The sequence below is a fragment of the Hemiscyllium ocellatum genome, chromosome 22 (genome assembly GCF_020745735.1).
Source record: "Hemiscyllium ocellatum isolate sHemOce1 chromosome 22, sHemOce1.pat.X.cur, whole genome shotgun sequence".
In the NCBI taxonomy this organism is placed as follows: Eukaryota; Metazoa; Chordata; class Chondrichthyes; order Orectolobiformes; family Hemiscylliidae; genus Hemiscyllium; species Hemiscyllium ocellatum.
In genome coordinates, this window is record NC_083422.1 from 29,727,159 (window position 1) to 29,742,846 (window position 15,688).

The 15,688-nt window shown below is 41.8% G+C and overlaps 1 protein-coding gene across 2 annotated transcripts in view; it reads right to left on the reverse strand.

The window, feature by feature from the left end:
* dock1 (dedicator of cytokinesis 1) overlaps positions 1-15,688 on the reverse strand; it is a 594,554-nt gene that overhangs the window by 470,302 nt on the left and 108,564 nt on the right. For both annotated transcript variants that reach the window (XM_060841973.1, XM_060841974.1), the window contains exon 12: positions 14,460-14,539. In XM_060841973.1, the coding sequence (XP_060697956.1) occupies positions 14,460-14,539 (80 nt within the window). The remainder of the gene's footprint in view (positions 1-14,459; positions 14,540-15,688) is intronic.

Below are 15,688 nucleotides of genomic sequence, written 5' to 3' on the forward strand. Positions count from 1 at the left end.
TTGTAGACAACTTTTGTTCGCTATGTTTAGTCTGAGCCCTATCTTTTATAGGCCTCAATGAATAGTGACTTGTATTTTGGCCTCTGAGTGTGTGCATATGCAGTTATCAGTGCAAGTAGACGTTAACTCACCTTATGCGCAGTTTGAGAACAGAAGTTGGGGTGGTCTTAGTTCTGGCCTGGAAGTGAAGGCTGAACAGTTTCCTGCTCGTTTTGTAAGATAGTTTCACTCCAGCAGAGCTTCATGGAGATGGAGTGGTATTGTATCAAGGAAGATGAAGAGAAGTGTTGGTGCAAAGACACAGCCTTGTATTGCATTTGCGGTGGATCCGTTGGTAAGGATCACAACTTGCACGTCAACGCAAAGCAGGCAGAGAATGGTGACAAATTTCTGGAGGCAGCTGAATTTAAAAAGAATATTCCACAATGCCTCAAAATTGACAGTGTCAAAGGCCTATGTGAAATTGAGGGTGGTCATGTACAGAGGTTGATAAACTTTCCTTGGATTTGTTACAGCACTGAAAATCATGCCATTGTGCCTTTTTGATGGACAGCAGGCACACTGAGATTGGGAAGGAAACTTGAGGAAGAATTTCAATGACCTTTCCCATGGTGGATAGTAAGGAAACCAATCAGTGATTTCCACAGTCATACCAGTCTACTTTCTTGAAGATCGCACAATTAGTATCTTTGAGATCTTCCAGCATGCTCTCTTCCTTCCGTAGAAGAACGATGAGCGCACAAAGTTGTGTCAAGGCTGCCTTTCTGCAACTGGTAGGACACTGCCCTGCAGCACCGAGCACACCAGAGACTGCAGCAGCCTCTCCCAAACCCCCGGAGACCTGGCAGACTCTCAGGAATTGGTGGCGGCGATAGCAAGACTTATCTCGAAGGTTGGGGTTGCGACTGAGGAGATCCGTGAGGAGATCCCAGGTCCAACCCATCGCAGAAGCATAAACAGGAGATCCAGGGTCTCATGGAGCGGATAGAGGTGGTGTAGGGTCGATCAGAAGAGGCGATCGAGTTCTTATCCGGTCGGACCAAGGCAGTGGAGTGGGAAGTGCAGGCCTTACAAGACCAGGTCGATGAAGTTGGAGGACGAATCTCTGGATTGACAAGCTCCCAGAGGGTAAAGAAGGTGGGCAGCCAGTCTCCCGTTCAAGGTTTTATAGTTGGTTTTCTTTGTAGTTTTTTGGTAGCAATAGTTGTTTCTAGTTATGATAGGGTAGCTTTTGTATACACTATTCTGTGACTCCATTTACTTGTGCTAGGCGCATTCTAAGCAGGGTTCTCCCTCCTGGGGGTTCAAGGGTCTCTGAAAGGAGATATGGCTAAGAGTCTTGTTAAACAGTGGAACTGAAACATCAACGAAAGTCATCCGCTTGTTAAAAGAAAAAAAAAGTGCTTTCTAGTCTTAAGAGGGAAAGGGTTGATATCACTGTTGCAGGAAACCCATTATTAGAGCATGTGAAAGACGAGCAAGGGCGGTTTGTGATACTCAAGGCCCTGATACATGGGAAGGAATATGACATTTTAAATGTCTACTACCCCCTGGTGCATCCCCTCAAATGTTTGGTTAGCACCTTCTCTATGTTGAGTGCCTTTGGAACATGGCACATTATTTTGGGGGGGATTTTAATTGCCTTTTGGCTCTAACAGTGGACAGGATGCCTAGTAGGCCCCCAACTATTCCTTTGCAGGCCAAGCAGGTGGCTAACTTATGTAAGGATGAGAGGCTGGTGGATATTTGGAGATGGCTTCACATTACCAGCAGGGACTTCACCTTTTTTTCAAACCCACATGAAAGTCACACAAGGATTGATCTTTTTCTGGCTCCCTCAACCTTTCTAGATTCAATTAAGGGTTGTAAAATTGGGAACATAGTCGTCTCTGATCACGCGGCGGAATATTTGGAGGAAGGCAAAGAGTGAGGGGCTAGGTTTGCGACACTGGCGTCTGGATCCTTTTCTCCTTAAGGATGCCAAATTTGTGGAATATGTTTTGAAGGAGTTTCAGGAGTTCTTGACTCACAACTAAGGCAAGGCTAGTAGTCAGTCAATGCTATGAGAGACCGCTAAGGCCTTTGCTAGGGAATTAGCTATTTCCTATTCGGCTGGCTGGAAATGACTGATGGGGGAGCAACAGAGTCTACTTGAGACGTGGTTGAAAGACTCCGAAGCAGTACATTTTGCGTGGCATTTGGTGACTAAGCTATAATGGATAATTGCCCTCTGGGCTGCCTTGAATTTAATACTTACACAAATTGCAAAGAAAGAAATTGCTTTTGCTCGACAAAGGCTGTTTGAGTATGGGGATAGACCAGGGAAGTATTTAGCATATCTGACTATGAAAAAGCGTGCTCCCCAATCCATTACTACAATTAGAGAAAGCATCGAAGTCCTTACATGCCAAAAGGATTAATAAGGCTTTTCAGAGTTTTTACTCTGAATAGTATCGGTCTGAAGGTTGCAAGTACGAATGGAAGCCTTTTTTTTAAGAACCCAGACCTCCCAGTGGTAATCTTGGAACAGGCCTCTCTCTTTATTGCCCCCTTGACAGTTCAGGAAATACAGGAGGTAGCTAGGCAACTTTTAAGAGTCAGAAAGCGCCTGACCCTGATGGTCTCCCAGGTGAGTTTTATAAGGAGTTTATAGGGATTCTGTCAGGGCTGATGTTGGAGCTGTACAATCACTCCTATATGCATGAATGTTTACCACCATCTTTGAGAGAAGCTAATATTTCCCTCATTCTGAAGGGGAAGTTTCCTGAGGATTGTGCCTCATACAGGCCCACCTCTCTATTAAATTCAGCTTTCAAGATTCTGCTTAAGAACTTGACACTGGGATTAGAGAAGGTGTTGCCCCATATTGTCAAAGAGGACCAGGCAGGTTTTGTAAGGGGCCGTAGGTATTCTAATAATATTAAAAGGTTGCTGAATATGGTCCAAGTATGTCAGCAGTGATCGATTCAGGGGTTGATGATTTCCTTAGATGCAGAGAAAGCACTTGAATGGGTGGAATAGCCGTATGTCTTTCATGTCTTATAGCAGTTTGGGTTGGGTGGGGTCTTTGCTCGGTGAGTGAAGGTTTTATATCACCACCCTCTGGCTATGGTAATCACCAACAGGGTGAAGTCTGGGAACTTTAGAATTGGTAGGGGTAGTTGTCAAGGCTGCCCCCTTTTATCACCGTTGTTTACAATGGTGATAGAACCACTGACAGAGGCCATTCATCAGAACGTCCATATAACCGCTCCGGAAGTGAGATTGAGGGTACACAAGATCACACTGTATGCGGATGATGTCCTTCTGTTTTTATCAAACCTGATCACCTCCATACCCCACCTGATACAATGTATCAATTCATTTGGGGCTATTTTAGGATATAAGATCAACTTTGCAAAATCGGAGGCTATGCCTTTGGGGAACCTCAAGGAAGTGCTAGGAGGTTGAAGGTGGCCCTAGGTTTCCATTTAAGTGGTCACAGGCGGGGTTCCGATTCCTAGGCATTTTTATCACCCCCATGTTTGATCAGTTATTTTGGACTAACTTTGCTCACTTGTTCTACAACATTAGGTGGTATCTCCAGAGGTGGGAGGCTCTTCCGATTTCATGGTTGGGCCGAATAGCCCTCATGAAGATGAATGTTCTTCCTCATTTGCTTTATCCCATATGTATGCTCCTTTCAATGTTTCCCAGGTCAACGCTGCGGAACCAATGGGTTGGTTTAGTTCCTTTGTCTGGCATAGTGGGTGGCCCCTCAAGCTTACTAAATTGTAGTCACCTCAAGGATGGGGAGGAGTTGATTTCCCATACATCAGGAGGTATCAATTGAGTTCCTTGCTGTCCTTTGTGTGCGATTGGGCAGGTAACGATCCGGACTCAATATGGCTGGATAGCAAGGCCTCCAAGGCAAAGTGCCCTCTTATTAACCTGTTGGTTCATGGATCAGATGAGGACATTTATGAACCACTGCCGGAATCCCATTGTTATTAGTACAGTCAAGGCATGGAGGGTGACACGTCAGAGCGAGGGTTGCTTATCCAAGACTTCGCCACTTACACCCATAGTTAGTATGCCGGGGTTCCAAACAGGGTTCAAACTATGGGCAGCGAAAGGAGTTTCCAGTTCTGGAGACTTGTTTGAGGGGGAGGTTATATGTCTTTCGAGAAATTGAGCCACAAATACAGGCTGCCCAGCAGAGATCTTTTCCATTTTTTTTTCAGGTTAGAGATTTCATCCAGAAAGAGACTACGCTTTTCACTAAGCCCTATAAGCCTGATACAGAGGGGTAGTTGCAACGTTCCACAAGTACCCTCTCGGTTAGTGCTCTCTATATCCTGCTGGGTGGCAGGGGCTGGCAGGATATTAACTGGTTATGTTAGGTCTGGGAGCAAGAGCTAGGAGTGGAGACCTCTTCTGAAATGTGGGAGGACATATGGGAGAACATGTGAAAGATCTCCATCTGTAATAGGACATGCGCTATGCAGTTAAAAGTCCTGCACAGGGTTCATCTGGCACCGGATTGTCTGGCGAAGTTTAAAAAAGGGTCATCTTCAACATGCCTCAAATATAAAATAAGTGTAGGTACTCTTACACATTGCTTCTGCACATGACACAGGCTCCATGTTTATTGGAGCACTGTGGCAGGAGAGACGGGAAGGGTTTGAGGACCGAAGTTAAAAGTAGACTCGATATCTCTGCCCCTAGGTCTACCGAATTTATCATCTTTAAATGGGCATGGAAAGAAACTACTTAATATTCTTACTGTGCACGGAAGAATATTCTGATGAATTGGGTGTCGGAGAACCCGCTGGGCTTGCTGGGTCGGCGGAAATTAATTATGGTGCACCACACAACAGACCTTTTTTTATACAAGACATGGCAGACCTTTTTGGGTTATTTAGATACAGATTTGACTGCTATCTTAACTAGGTAAAAACAATGACTGCAGATGCTGGAAACCAGATTCTGGATCAGTGGTGCTGGAAGAGCACAGCAGTTCAGGCAGCATCCAACGAGCAGCGAAATCGACATTTCGGGCAAAAGCCCTTCATCAGGAATAAAGGCAGTGAGCCGGAAGCATGGAATGATAAGCTAGGGGAAGGTGGGGGTGGGGAGAGAGTAGCATGGAATACAATGGGTGAGTGGGGGAGGAGATGAAGGTGATAGGTCAGGGAGGAGAGGGTGGAGTGGATAGGTGGGAAAGGAGCTAGGCAGGTCGGACAAGTCATGGGGACAATGCTGAGCTGAAAGTTTGAAACTAGGATGAGGTGGGGGAAGGGGAAATGAGGAAGCTGTTGAAGTCCACATTGATGCCCTGGGGTTGAAGTGTTCTGAGGCAGAAGATGAGGCGTTCTTCCTCCAGGTGTCTGGTGGTGAGGGAGCGGTGGTGAAGGAGGCCCAGGACCTCCATGTCCTCGGCAGAGTGGGAGGGGGAGTTGAAATGTTGGGCCACGGGGCAGTGTGGTTGATTGGTGCAGGTGTCTCGAAGATCTTAACTACAGCGTTTGTTTAACCAGGACAGTTAGGTTTGCTGAGCCCTGGAGGGGGTCCCCTGAGTTAATACAGATGTATATACAACGTTCCCATTCTTTTGTTTGGAAGCTTTGCGCTGAGTATTGCCATTTAGTGCTTTTGTGTGTATTTGTCATTTGTTATATTTTCAGTAACTTTATGTTTTGGTAAAGTCAAAAATAAATTTCTTGTTAATAAATACGTTTACAAAAACAAAAAGTGCCTTTCCACTGTATTTTGGTACTGCAGCAGGGATATCATCTGCATCGTAGACATTTTGTTTTTTTTAAGCAATCAGATGGCTTTTTCAACCTTACGGCATGCTGAGATGACGACAGGTAGTGTGGTGTGAGATGGTGCTCAGGCCACTTGTGAAGGCTATTTCTGGGTTAAGATTTTCGAAGTGCCCACCCAAGCAGTCAATGACTACGTCTCAGTGTATGCCGAGCTGTTTTCCCTTTCTTGGCTCTCAGTGAATAGCTTTGACTATGCTGAAGAAGCTGCACGCATCGTGATCGTCAGCCAGTTGCTGAGTCTGCAGCACTCTTTCCACCATCAGTATTCAGGCATACTGATCAGGATTAGGTGATATGAGATCCAAAAAAAAACAGCCTGGTACTGAAAGAGTAACCAGAAAAATATTTTTGCTCACTCAGCCAATTTCAGTCTTGGGTGCTGATAAGGACAATCTTGGAGGAGTTCAGCAACAGCCAAGCCCATATGCCATGGGCTTGTACAAGTGGGAAAAAAAAAGTGAAAACAAGTAATGAAAGAAGATTAACTGGTTAGGGAAATAGGAAGCATCCCTGTGGCCACAAAAGTGACTACAGAATGGATATTAATTCTAATGCAATGAGTGAAGGTTGTCACAGAGCAGCTGCAAGACATTCAGCTGGGTAAGTATGACCAGCAGATGTCATGGTCCACCTTGGGATGAACAATATAGGTAAAAAGGGAAATGCAGTCCTGACGTCAGACTATAGGTGAGAGTAGCAGTGATGAGAATGTCCCAGAGGATTCAAGAACAGAATGAATCTGTTAAGAGCTAAGATGATATTAAAGTAATACTTTGCGCCTTTATCTTTAACACCGAAGCAAATTTTTCCTAAACCACAACAACAAAAAAGGAAATCTAATCACTAGAAGGGTTCTAAACTGATACTGGATAGCTTGCCAGTACTTAAATTTGATAAAACACCAGGATCAGATAAGATGCATCTAAGGGCAATGAAGAAGTTGCAAGTGGAAATTGCGAGGCATTGACCATAATTTTTCAGACTTCCTTAGACTCTCACGTGATGTGAGAAAGCTGACAAATTGCAATCATTGCAACCATCAGTGCTGCTGAAATACAGACATTTTTTGTCAATGGTTTTAATATTGCACTTAACAAGAAAATTTGTAAGAATACTAATTTAAAAGGAAAACCAACATTTTTCGTAAGAGATTGCTAACTGGTTGCGAAGTGGGCTGTGATTGGTAGGGACATTGCCATGGAGAATATGCTAACAGTTAAGAACCAGGTTTTGCTGAAAACTGAAAGCAAGGCAGGTTGACTTAAACACTGCCCTGAGAAATGAACTAGGAAATGGCTGTCACCCACTTTGTTAACTGAGTTTAAATTGGTATTCTTCCAAATTGTCCTAAAGGGAAAGTTATAAAGCCTGGCACAATATGTCTTTTTGAAGTAATACTCAGTTACTTAACTACCACAGGACTATTCATTACAACCTTGTTCAAGCGGGGTTATAAAGATAAGTCCAGCAGTGACAGGTAGTTCATCTATAATGCCACAGTTGTGCTCTAGCGAAACCACACTGAATAGAAAATTGCTTAATAGAAATAATGAAGTCGAAGGAAAAAGTCGGGTTCGGGGCAGAAGGGGAAAAAATATCACTCACGATCACTCAAACATCATCCAAAAGTCTAATGCAAAGTATAACACAATCCGAATGAACACTAAAATCATACTTATTAACGAAACAAACATTAACTTGACACATTTAAAAAATGTAAGACAGCTGATCTCAGTACTGGTGCTCTCACAGAAAGCTGCTCTATCAACAGCTGACATCTGTGCATGTGCAGTACATATGAAGACTTGTGCTGACATTGCACATAGGCAGAACAGCGCAGAGACTTCCGACGCACGCACAAAATGGTACAAAAACTAGCAGTGACATCGCACATGCGCAGAACGGCGCGGACATGCACATGAACCAATCCTTACTGGGACTACGCTACTGTCAATGGAGGAAAGCATTCCAGAAAATACCGTCCCTAATTCTTCAGAGACATTACTGCCAAATCGCGCAGCCAAAACGTGCGTTATCCCAGAACTACCCGTACAGAATGGATAGTTTTGTCCTGCTGTTGGGGAACTTCTAGGAACAATAATTTAGGATAGAATTAACAGAGAAATGTGAGTTAATCAAGGAGAGTCAACACATATTTCTTAAGGCAAAAATCATTATTTAGTTTTCCAAAGAGATAACAGAAAAAGTAATGCTGTTGACCTGGGGTACATGAAGTTCCAAAAGCAGTTTGATACTGTGCCACATTACAGACTTGAGAGCAAAGAGACCATGGAATAAATAGTTGTGATGTAAGTACAAAATTGGCTGAGCAACAGAAAAGAGTGTAATAATTATTGGATATTTCCAGGCTGAAGGAAGGTTAGTAGTCCAGTTCCCCAGTGCTGGTACAGGTAACTTTGCTTTCCCTGACATTTATTAATAATCTAAACCTTGGTTTCAAGAAAACAAATTTCAAAGTTTGGAGATGATTAACAAAAACTTAGAAGCATTGTAAACTACGATGAGGACTATACAACTTCAAAAGGACAGTGACAAGTTGGTGGATTGAGCAATTAAATTGCAAATGAAGAACAATGTGGAAAAGTCTGACGAGATACATTTGATAAATAGAACCTGGAGAGACAGTATAAAATACTGCCTGTGCTGTTTTAGTTCAAATATCTCAGGATATTAGAGTGCGTCTAAGAAAAATTAAACAGCAAATTTCACAGGTGACCTTGGAGAAACCTGTGTGGAACAGCTCACACCATGGAAGCAGCTAAGTGCATAACTTTTAATTGTAACATTATTGCTCTTTTTTCTTTCTAGATCTAGAGTGGTGAGTGCAGTGGGTTCATTTTTTGACAACATTTAAAAGGCATCTGGATGGGCATACGAGTAGGAAGGGTTTAGAGGGATTTGGGCCAAGTGCTGGCAAATGGGACTAGATTAATGTTGGATAGCTGGTCGGCATGGACGAGTTGGACCAAAGAATCTGTCTCCGTGCTGTACAGCTCAATGACTCCATAAAGGGTGTGCAGAAGCAGAGAAACTTCAGTATGTATCTGAATGACATACGCAAGTGACATGAATAGACTTGCAGATTGGATAAATAATTGGTAAATTAATTTCAATACAAATAAATGGGAGGTAATACATTTTGTTGGGAACAACAGAAAGAAATGGCATTACTTGGAAGGGGCAGGTTTGGTTAAACTAGAGGAGGATATATTTGTTTCTAGTTAAAAGATACAATCTTAAGATGTTACAAAACCAGTTAGCAAAGGCCATAAAGAAATCAAATTCAGCACTAAGTTTCATTTCAAGCCGGACAGAATTGAAAAGTACAGCAGCTGTGATAAACCTGCATTTAAACTTGGTTAGACTGTACTTATGGTACTTGCAATTCTGGTTGCCATACTAGAAAAAAGAAGAATATACCAGACAGAGTTCCCAGAGAAGATCTGCAAGAATGATACCAAACATCTATGGGTATACAGATTAGGGGGAAAATGTTGAAAAAGGAGGCTGTGAGTGAGCTGATACAGATCCTTAAAATTATTAATCATTTGATAAAGTAAACGCAGAGGGAATGTTTTCTCTTCTCAGAAAGTACTACAAAAGGCATCATTAAAATATGACATGGAGGTGCCGGTGTTGGACTGGGGTGGACAAGTTAAAAATCACACAACACCAAGTTTTAGTTCAACAGGTTTATTTGGAAATACAAATTTTGGAGCTCTGAAAGCACGCACTTGCAAATAAATCTGTTCGACCATGACCTGGTGTTGTGAGATTTTTAACTTCTTCAGTAAAATCATTATCAAGAAGTTGAACTGGACTAGCCATATGTTGTAGCTACCCATGGCTGAAGGTAACATAAAATGAGCAACTGTGACTTTTAGGTAACAGAAGATAGCTGAAAGAAATGTCAGTTGAACACAGCAGTTTTCACAGTCAGTCAGTCAACTTGCAGGTGACATTCCAATGTGGAAGTGTTTGAGAGTTTGGAAGGTGCTGTCTTAGCTTCTCGGGTGAATGCCTGCACTGCGGTTTGAAAACCATGCAAAGTGCTGCTACTGAGCATCAGTGGAGGGGTGACTGGATGTTTCTGGATGTGTTGCCAATTAAGCAGGCTTTGTCCTGGATGATGTCAAGCTTCACGAATGCTATTAAGAACTGCACTCATCCAGGCAAGTGGGGAGTATTTCAACACGCTCCTGACTTGTGTTTTCTAGATGGTGCTGGCTTTGGGGAGTCAGGAGGTGAGTTACTCATTGCAGCATTCTAGCCTTGTACTTTGCCTTATAGCCACTGCATTTAAATGGTGAGTCCAGTTGAGTTTCTGGTCAATGGTAACTCCAGGAGGTTGATAGTTGGGAATTCAGAGATCTCAAGGGGCGGTGGTTTGACTGGCCCTTAGCAGAGATGATCATTGCCTGGCATTTATGTGGCATGAATGATACTTGTCCCTTGTCAGCCAAAGCTTGGATATTGTCCAGGTCTTGATGCATTTGGACATGGACTGCTTCATTATCTGAGAAATCATAAATGGTGCTGAATATTGTGCATCATCACCGAACATCTCCACTTCTGACCTTATGATGGAGGAAAGCTCGTTGAGTAAGCAGCTGAAAATAATTGGCCCTAAGACACTACCCAGAACTACTGAGGTTCTCCCAGGGACTGACATCCAACAACCGTAACCATCTTTCTATGTGTCAGGTATGACTTCAAGCAGCAGAGAGTTTGCCCTGATTCCCACCGATTCCAGTTTTGTTAGGGATCTTTGATGCCACACATAGTTCATTGCATCGATGTCAAAGGCTGTTACAATCATGTCACATTTTTGTTCATATCTGAACCAAAGCCAGGAGCTGAGTGGCTCGGATAGAATTCTAATTGTTGCCAGTAAGAAAGCCACTGTTGAGCAAATGCTGCTTCATAACTGACTCCTTTCATCATTTTACTGATCGAGAATAGACTGACAGGGTGATATTGACTGGGTTGAATGTGTTCTGCTTTGTGTACATAAGGAGTTACCCGGGCAATTTTCTATATTGTCAGATAGATGCCAGTGTTGTAGCCATATTGGAATAGCTCGGCTAGGGGTGTGGCACATTCTGGAGCAGAGGTCTTCAGTGCTATTGCCAGAACATTGCCAAGGCCCACAGTCTTTGCAGTATCCAATGCCTTCAACCATTTCTTGATATTACATGGAGTGGATTACGTTGGCTGAAGACTGGCATCTGTGATGCCAGGGACCACTGGAGATGGTCAAGGTCGATTATCCACTTGGCATTTCTGGTCAAAGATTGTTGTGAATGTTTCAGTCTTATCATTTGCACTGATGTGCTGGGTGCTTCCCTTATTGAGGATGGAAATATTTAAGGAGCCTTCTCCTCCAGTGATTTGTTTAATTGTCCACCACCATTCACGACTGAACGTGACAAGACTGCAGAGCTTAGATCAGATCCATTGGTTGTAAGATCACTTATTTCTGTCTATGACTCACTACTTATGCTGTTCGGCATGCAAATGGTCTTGCTTGGTAGCTGCATCAGGTTGATGCGTCACCTCTAGGAATGCCTGATGCTGTTCCTGGCTTGTCCTCTTGGACTCTCCATTGTACCAAGGTTGATTCTGTGGCTTGAAATAATGGTTGACTGGGGATATGCTGAGCTATGAGTACAATTCTGCTGCTGTTGATGGCCCAGAGGAGCTCACCATTGTTCAGTCTTGAGTCACTAGATCTGCTTGACGTCTGTCCCATTTAACATGCCACAGAATGGAATGGAAGGTATTCTCAATGTAAAACTGGGACTTAGCCTCCAACAGGACTATGTAGCGGTCACTTGTACTAACATTATCATGGACAGATGCACCTGCAGCAGGCAAACCAATGAGAAAGATGCATGTTTTACCCTCTTGTTGGTTCCCTCGTCACGTATGACAGGCTCAGTTGAGTAGCTATGTCCTTTAAATCCCAGTCGATCAGGTAATGTTGCTGTCAAGCCTCTCATGGTGGTGAACATTGAAATCTCTCACCCAGAATACATTTTACACCTTTGCCACCCTCAGTGCTTCCTCCAAGTGTTGTTCAAAATGGAGGTGCACTGATTCATCAGCTAAGGGAGTACAGAACATGGTAATCAGGTTTCCTTGCCTATGTTTGGCCTAGTGTCATGCGACTTCATGGTGTCCAAAGTCAATGTTGAGGACTCCCAGGGCAATTCATCTGCAAGTGTATACAACTGAGCCTCTGCTGAGTCTGCCCTACTGTTATCCAGGGATGCTGATGGGGCATTGTCTGTAAGGTATGATTCCACGAGCATGATTATGTTAGGCTGTTGCTTGAATAGTCTGAGAAACCGCTCTCCCGATTTTGGAACTTGCTTACAGATGTTAGGTAAGATGACTTTGTAGCATCGATAGGGCTGTTGTCGTTTCCAGAGCCTAGACTGATGCCAGGGCGTCCTTACAATTTTATTCCTTTTCTGAGACTTTGTAGCGATTGATGCTACCGAGTGGCTTGCTAAGCCATTTCAGAGGGCACTTGAGAGTGAACCACAGTGTGACGTCTCTGGAGTCATACGCAAGCAGACCAGGAGAGGATGATAGATTTCCTTCCATACTATCATAGAATCTCTATAGAGTGAAAGCAGGCTATTCAGCTTATAGAGCCCACACGGACCCTCCAAATCGTGCTGTAAAACTCTATGAACCCACACCGACCCCTCATCTCTATCCAATTAACCTCGCATTTCCCATGGCTAACCCCACCTAACCCTGGATACTATGGGCTATAGCACGGCCAATTCACCTAAGCTCCACATTTTTGGACTGAGAGAGCAAAGCATAAACTCCACAAAGACAGTCACCAAGAGTGGAATCGAAACCAGTCCCCTGATGTTGTAAGGCAGCAGTGCTAACTGAGCCACTATGTTGCCCTGAAGGACCTGACTGAACCAGACGAGTTTTTCCAACAAATGACAATGGTTTCACGATTATCATTAGATTCGGAATTCCAGATTTTTCTTTAAACGGAATTCAAATTCTACCATTTTCCATGGCGGGATCAAGCCTGAGTCCAAGAACACTGGCTGAGTTTCTGCATTAATATTCTAGTGATAATATAACTATTTGTGGTGAACTTTTATAAAAGTTCCAATAATTCTATTTTCAAAAGGAACATCTGTTATTTGAGGAATTAAAGACAGTGAAAATAACACTGCTCTTTTTTGATAGCCACAAATATGTTTTGAAGGAGAACTGCAAACAGAAACATAGATTGATGAGCTCAGTAGGCCAAGACAAATGGTACTGACTTTATGAGCACCCTTGTTCAGATGATCGTAGGCCAAAGATTACACCTGAAACCTTCCCTGTTTGAATCTCATATGTTTAAACAATGTTAAACAAAACAGTCCCTTTGTTACTAATCATTGGAGAAGTTGAAAAAGGTATGTTTTAATATTCCAGCCTTTCCACTGAAAACATGATTGCCTTGAGAGACATTCAATTAAAGAAACCTGTATATATTGCAATAAAATGTATAACAATTACTTCTATTTTATAGTAGGATAACAGAATTAAAATTCACAGATACTGTTATAACATTGCTTTACAGATATTTGATACTTCCACAAAGAACATAATGAAGCAGTTCTGAGTTTCTACAATTAGAAAAGGTACTGAAAAAAATTGCATGTAAAAACCTTCTTGCAAAACATTCACATATAAACAACTTTTCAGAATTGATTAACTTTGTCCTCATAACTTAGAAATACAGTGCAGAAAGGAGAAGGAACATAGATTGCACACAATCAAAATTAATCTAATAATTTGTATACAAATTTATTGAATCATGTTTTCTTACTTAGTATTTGTAATAAAATCCTTGTTCATTGAAAACTAAGTACATCTAAATGGGAAGCAACAGCAACTTATCAACTGATACAAGTTAAATTCTGAACGCAGACAAGAGGTTAGCAATATAAATCACAATAGATTATACGAGAATATTTAAGTTGACACTGATATCAGTGGTGGCTCAGATACTTTCCCCTCTTATGTGAAAATGACTAACTCCACAGATAATAATGAGTTATTTAAATGTTCAAATATTGTATACTTCCCTCCACATTCTGAACTATCAAATATAATGTGCTTAATTATCAACCCATTTCAGTAAAAGACATACTGAATGTAAATTACACTTGACCTTAAATTTTTCTAACATTTTGCCAAAATCTTGCTTATTCAACTTTGAATTAAAATTCAAAAGATTTGAACTCTAAATCATTTTAGTGAATCATTAAGGGTTATAGTGACCCAGTATGCATTGCAAGAAAATTCAACCAGAATGAAAGTGCACCTTGTTTTGAATACATTTGATCATTTTTATTTTATCAGAGAATCTCAGTGGGAAAAAAAAACAGCTGTAACTTTAATTCTGCTAAGCAATTTGCATACACATATAAAATGCATACTAGTATTACTGGAAATGCTCTTTTCAACTGAGTGATTTCATAAGATCTTTGCTTTCAGATTTTATTTTGCTAAAAATAGAATAATGTTCAATCAGAGTGCTACTAACAAGTTATTTTAATTTCTCTCAATTTTTTTTTGTAACAAAACAGTACTTACCTTGACCCTTGTGGTTTACTTCCTTGGCAGCAATTACTTTATTTATCACAGTCTGAAGGAAGTCATTCTCCCCTGCCACCCTGGGTGAAAAACGGGATGATATGTTCAGCTGCTTGTGTCGAATGGCGTCATCCAATGCTAGCCTGGAGGATGCACATGACGACCAACACCACAAGAAACAGAAGGGCCACACAAACCAGAATTCACAGTACAAGGGGACACAAAGTATCATTGCATAAATGCAACAAACGGTTATCATCAGCCAAAGCAAAGGGACAGGACAGATGGATAACAAGACAGACACAGGAAGATCATTATTCAAGAAATTGCTGATTGCACAAGATTGCAATACTACTGCCAACATCACAATAGGCTACCATAACTCCATCCCCAGCAACACATTTAAAAGAACCACCCAGTATCCACAGAAAACAAAAAATCTGAATGCATAGAGGAGTACTTTCCGATTACAATAGAGCACTCAAAAGTAAAATTCAAAATGTTTTTTCAGTAATTGAACATTTGATCACAATAACTACACATACATATACACACACACACACACACACACACACACCCATTCACCTACACGGAATTCATCCCGTTTGGATCACTATATCTAATCTTATGTTTCATGCATAACACTAAAAAATGTTTTAGATCTTGGTCAAAATCTACACCCATTTCTACAGTACTTCCAATAAATAATTTCATTCTCCTTCCAAACCCATGAACAACCAAAAACAAGGGAAGCAGATGCCTGGGAACATCACAACAGACGAGATACCCTCAAAGCCATACACCATCCTGACTTGCAACTACAATACCTTTTCTTCACTGTTGCTGGGCCAAAATCCTGGGAATTGTCTCCTAATACCACTAACTAACTGTAGCACATTCAAGAAGGCAGCTCACCATCATCTTTTCTAGGGAAATTAATGAAGAGCAATAAATGTTGACATAGCCAGGGACATCCTTTTGAAGTTTTCTTTTTCTCTCCTTAACTACATTATTTTCAATGGAAATGCTCCAAAGTTGGTTCGACCTTCCACAAATTGGATATAATTAGGACACTACTGAGCAGGCAGAGTAGCAGCAATACACCAAATATTTTAAAAGGTGGTTCACTGCAGTATGGTAAGGGGAAACGAGAAACACCTTGTAATATTAGTCCTCAGACTTCAGTGCATATATTATTTCCACAGTTAACCAATGGTCCACAATTGGTG